Below are 5,963 nucleotides of genomic sequence, written 5' to 3'. Positions count from 1 at the left end.
AGTGACTGGGTCGCATGTTGGTGGTTAAGAATCAAAGGAAAAGTGTAGAAACTTAAAAGAAGTATATGAAGATTCTTATCGGTAAGATAGATTTCACTCGCATGGTTCGGTGATCAGAATTTTTGGGTTGTTACTTAAGAGTTATGATATATATTGCTTAGGAATAGATAACAACAAGTTTTCATATGGATTGCAAGGACAAGTTTTTCCGCAAATTTTTAAAATAAAAGGTAAATTTTTGATTTTATTTATTTTAAGTATCCTTACAATGGCATTTGTGAAAAAATGTTGTTTGTATGATTCCATTGCTAGTAATATAGGAAAATGGTTTTGATTTTTTCATTTGTGGTAGTGTCTAAATTTACCAATTAAGGAAAGTTTCTCATCACCCAAGTTTCAATTGGACCGAAACTTGGAATCATGCAAGTTGTATAGTATGATGAATGAGAACTTTCAAGCTTTGGAAAAATTAAGACTAATTCCTTATGTGAATAAGGAAAGGACTAAGGGATCGAGTACACATTCTTGTGCACTGGTCAAGTCCACCACAAAATATAGATAAGACTATTCGTCATGGTTTATTAAAGTTTAGTAAATACGGTTATAATTACAGGCTTAAGTATAATTCTGAAGCATTGAAAAATTTCAGTGTATGGTAGAAAAAATGAGAAGAATCAACTTAGGCAGAAGGATAAAAGTTTCTCAAATATGAAAACATGGGAGAGTACTTTAGTATCATGTTATATAATCATCTTAATGATTTTGAGACCTTATCACAATTCATCCTCTAAGTGCATTCTGATAGTTAAGAAGAGGAGTTATGAATTGTTGAAGTGGGTAAATCAAGAAGATGATTCATACTTCGTTCCAAAAACAATTCTTAGAGTTATACTCTAAGATTGTAACTTGAGTGATATGTCTTAAAGAAGGTTTTTAACACTTGCCAAATGTAAGAGTAAAATGTGTTCTACTCTTGTACATTTGAAATTGGTAAGTTGTGATGTTTTGGATAAAACAGAGACCAACTAAGGCCAATTGTGTGAAGTGTTTATCTTGATAAAGGATCCGCACTATCCCTTGAAAATTTGACAAGAGAGTCTTATATGTCAAGAGGACAGTGGGAGTCTTAAAAGTCTTGAAAGTCTAAAGAACTAATCAAGGATAAAACCTATTGTTTCTTACTAGCTTGAGGTTTATAACCTACCGAGTTGACATATTATGTGCCCATTCCAGTTAAAAGTTGGTTTTGCATAGGAGTTCTGAGAGTTCTCAATTGGTTGCATAACAACTTGGAAGCAATGGCAGGCCCTTGTGCTGTCGGGTGGCAAAAAGTTAAGAATGCACAAGTTCAATCCATATAAATTAGGAAGTGTCACTAACCTAGTATTGTGATTATGGTTTTGACAATTCACATGGATAAGAACACATACACCATTAAATCTAAGTGTCATAAGGTTTGTCTTTGATTCATGAAAATGATGGTGAGGAAACACTTTCACTAAGTAGATTTTAGCTAGATAGCAATTGTGATATTTGCATTCTCAAAGTCGTTAGTGGAGCATGTGTGGTTAACCGGCACACTAACATGGACTTGTGAGAAGTAGCAAAGGTCTAAACAATCGAGACTATGATTGCGGCATCCCTTTTCATAGTTCTTAAAGATGTTTAGACACACCCGTGAGCTATCTAAGATAAGGTGTATGATATTGATAAACTTTTATCAAAGCAATCTAGTATCAGCTGATTTCTGAGTACATGTTAAAGCTAGTGGGAGCATAAGTGTTATGCTAATAATCATCATGTTTGTGGGAGCATGATAATTATGATAAAGGTTGCAAGTTAGCAATGTTAATTATAGAAAACAAAAGGTTTCAATTGGGAAAAATTTGTTTTGCTATAATTAAGGGAGAGGAAATTATACTTCATCTCAAATCTAAAAGCTTAGATTGAGGTTTTAATCGTATTTAGTCAAGGATATATATATATATATATATATATATATATATATATATATATATATATATATATATATGAATTTCATGTTGCAATGGCTCAACATAAGGAAATTCTATGTATGGGTCTATTATTTGCGTTCTCAAATTCGATTATGATTACGGCATCCCTTTTTGTAATATGAAATTATGAGAACTTGGCAAATAGAAATATTGTAGCAAAAGGACTGGTCTAGTATCATGTCTTTATGTGAGACATCATGAATCGTGTCCCATATGCTTCAGATATAGGATTGATTGCATGTGCTATAATATTCATCCTTTCTAAAATTTTCCAAATGCCTGAGGCATTAAGAAGGGAAAAGGTCTAGAATTGGATACGACTAAAATGATTAAGCAATTGTCGAGGACAATCTAAGGTTTACCAGAGATTGGTTGCTCAAGGACAGTTGGAAGTATAATGTTAATTCTGGAAGGACCTTATGGACATAATCTGTAAGGAGGCAACTCTTGTTCAGAAGTGATAGTCAAAATGGAATATGGAAACGTTTCAAAGTTAGAAATTATTAAATATGTGTAAGATTAGAAAAACTTAACGTAAGAAGGATGTTTCCATGGATTTGATCTCCATTGGAATACTCTGTAATGTTTGTGGACAAGTCTTTGTGACTTTGAGCATAATCATTACAAGAGGATCAGTGCATATAAGTTTAAAATCTAACAGATTTTGGTAAGTGGCAGGAATTTGGAATTCTTGCATTTGCAGTAAGGATTTGGGACTGTGAAATGAGAATCATTGGAGTTATGTTCAATTGATCTATTTCACAAAGTAAAGATCATAGACAAACATAGTATGCATACTTGGTGTGTGGCATGACTAGTGTTTAGAAAACATAGTGTACATGCTTTGAGCATGGGACAACTAGTGTTTTAATTCAAGTATAAAGTTGATAATTTGAAACAGTATACAATGAATAATGTGTAAGCATATGGCGATAAATAAAAGGTGTTTTATTTATATTCATAAGTTCTGAGACCATAATGGATTCGATTATTATTGTGTTTCACTTTGCATGTTTTGACTTCCAGAATAACTAGGTCATTGTTCTGAATGACTAAGTTATTTAAACCATCCACAGTCGATAATACGTTGGAAGTAGGTATTAACGCAAGACTATCATGAATTGGGTTTGTAGATGTCCAATGTATCGGACATAGCCAAGAGGTGCTACAACATTCATGAGTGCTCATAAGTTCTGAGTATTGGATTCAACCCACGCTAATTTGAATCACTTCATGGATTTTATCACGAGTGATCATGAGACGATAATATCTTATATTCTTCAAACCTAGAGATATGAGTTGTTACTATGAGTTGGTTATACATTGATTGCACGAAAACGCATTGGTAATTCGATGTTATAAAACGTGTCTTTGTGTATGATTCAACAAGTAGTAGAACAAGCCATAGGAGTCGAAGTTTATCCATTCCTTTTACCTTCGGGTTAAAAGCGATATATGTGGGCCCCTCGATGATTTGGTGATGACAAATGTAAGTGCTCGGCCGGGCCTGGACTGATTTGATTTGTTCAATTAGTCAGTCGTCATAAATCGGAAATTGGAAAACAACAAATGGACAGAGAGAATGATTATAATCCATGTCTCAGTCTGTATGATATCTAAAATGGAGTAATATATGATCCCTTATCAAATGGACAAGTCATTGACAAAGGTCAGAGATGAACGCCAAGGTCAGAGTTCGACAGAAGCTTGTGAGAGCTATGATTGCCAGTCGGTTCTTGAAGTCATACTTGAAATAATAGTTTTAGACTTATCCAAGTGGGAGACTGTTGGATTAATGTCTAAGTCCATAAATATAATTGGTAAGACTTGAGCCGACCCGACATGTTCAATTTGGGTTGCATGAGCATTTGGATAGACTAAAATGAGAGAAATAACACTTAAGGTTTATTAATATATTATAAGTTCTAATATATTAATAAGATTATTTAATTAGTATTGATCAAGAATTAATCTAGAATTAATTAAGTGATCAAAAGAAGACTAATTAAATATATGGGTTGATTGTGTAAATCATCCATAATTGTATAATGGGCTAATGCTTCATGGATTGTCAAGTTGGGCTAAAACCCATAAGATGCTCCATGGTATATTTGAACCCATGGATCTAAGGAAATGGAAAGCCATGACAATTACGGTTCACCCTAATTGTCACTAACTATATAAGCATCTTATTGATGACAAAATCGGTCACTATGTGTGATAAAAGGGCTAGCCGATTTTCTTGAAGTATGTATGTTCTCTCAAGTTATTCCAAGTGTATTTGATGTTGTGTGAACCATTTGAGGTGTCACACTTGGGGCACTAGGCACTCAAGCTTCATGAAGACACTCTACATCAAAGAGGTATGTAATTCTAACTTCATATATTCATATGAATCAATGTTATTATGCTAGTTAGGATGAATACCTTGGAAAGTTCATATTTCCATGTATAATAGAGAAAACATAGATCCAAGGAATTTAGGGTTGCATGTACACTTAGGAGTGTTAGAATGCTCGAAACCCAACAAAATGCTGCTCGTGCTGATCCTTGGTCTTAGAGTAGACCTGAATATCATCGATAAAAACAATCACCGACCGATCCAACATCGGTCTACACACTCTGTTCAGGATATCCATGAATGCTGCTGGGGCATTGGTGAGCCCGAACGGCATCACCACAAACTCATAGTTCCTATACCGAGTCATGAAAGCCGTCTTCGGTATATCCTCATCCTGAATCCACATCTGATGATACCCAGATTGGAGGTCAATCTTGGAAAACCAAGACGTACCCTAAAGCTGATCAAACAAATCATCGATGCTTGCCAATGGATAACGGTACTTCATCGTTAGTTTTTTAGCTCCCTATAATCGATGCACATCCTTTGCGATCCATCCTTCTTTTTCACGAAAAGGATTGGTGCCCCCCATGGGGAACTGCTTGGAGGGACGAACCCTCGGTCTAGCAGCTCATGAAGCTGAGTGGATAACTCCTGCATCTCCGGTGGTGCCAACCGATATGATGCCTTTACTATCGGAGCCTCTCTCGACACCAAGTCAATACGAAACTCCACCTGCCTCTCCGGAGGCACTCCTGGTAACTCTTTGGGGGAAAATGTCCCGAAAGTCCTGTACAGCTGGAACACTACCCACATCCGTCGCGGTCTCTACCCTCGTACCCGAGATGTATGCCAGAAATCCCGTGCAACCCTGCTGCAAAAACCTCCTAACCCTGCTGCAAAAACCTCCTAGCCCTTGCAGCCAAACAGAGGGTCGGTCCCTGAGAGGCCCTCTCACCATGAATAACCAGCTCAACCCCGCTTAGGGTTCGAACCCTGACCAACTAGCGCTTGCAATCAATCATGGCCCCATTGGTCCCCAACCAGTCTATCCCAACAATCACTTTCGACCCTCGCAAGGGTATCAGAACTAGATCAACACAGAACCTTTCACCTAACACGTTCAGGACATAACCCTGATATACCCTCACAACACTGACGGTGCGGTCATCTGCAATCTCTACTTCGAGCGGGGAATCCAAGATTCTCGGCGCGTCCCTAAACATCTTGCTAAGCGCAAGTGACACAAATGATCGAGTAGCACCCGAATCAAACATGACATGAGTAGGCATACCATTGACCAAAAAGGTCCCTAAACAAACATAGAATACACATAAGTCGTATAAATCATAATGAGAAGAGAATAATAGATACGTACCAGCCACAGCGACTGGAGTTTCCCAAGCCTCCTCGGTGGTCAACTGAAAAGCACGACTTTTCACCGCCGGAACATCCGCCTTGGCAGGGAGGCCATTGGTAATCCTCAGTGTGGCGGGTGCGGGCGCCGCCAGTGCTCCTCCCCCTCCCTGCAACTTCGGACAATTGGCCCGCTTGTGGCCAGTCTTGTTGCAGTGAAAACATATCAAGCCATTCTTGGGGTAGTCCAT

At 37.5% G+C, this 5,963-nt stretch overlaps 1 protein-coding gene across 1 annotated transcript; it reads right to left on the bottom strand.

The window, feature by feature from the left end:
• Positions 1–5,360: 5,360 nt before the first annotated feature.
• Positions 5,361–5,963, bottom strand: LOC145067519 (uncharacterized). Its single transcript, XM_079014644.1, has 2 exons — positions 5,735–5,963; positions 5,361–5,668 (listed from the first exon to the last, which is right to left on the bottom strand). Exons 1-2 carry the CDS (start codon positions 5,961–5,963, stop codon positions 5,361–5,363), a joined length of 537 nt encoding a protein of 178 aa, XP_078870770.1.

Source organism: Lactuca serriola, chromosome 8 (genome assembly GCF_051521515.1).
Source record: "Lactuca serriola cultivar US96UC23 chromosome 8, Lser_US96UC23_V15, whole genome shotgun sequence".
Classification (NCBI taxonomy): domain Eukaryota; kingdom Viridiplantae; phylum Streptophyta; class Magnoliopsida; order Asterales; family Asteraceae; genus Lactuca; species Lactuca serriola.
This window is presented reverse-complemented; position numbering and strand designations above follow the sequence as displayed.

Excerpts from the sequence above, each read along its gene's own strand:
- LOC145067519 (XM_079014644.1), bottom strand. The coding sequence starts at position 5,963 with ATGGACTACCCCAAGAATGGCTTGATATGTTTTCACTGCAACAAGACT. Across the intron at positions 5,669-5,734 it reads AACTCCAGTCGCTGTGGCTG|GGACCTTTTTGGTCAATGGT; the intron begins GTACGTATCTAT and ends ATGTTTGTTTAG.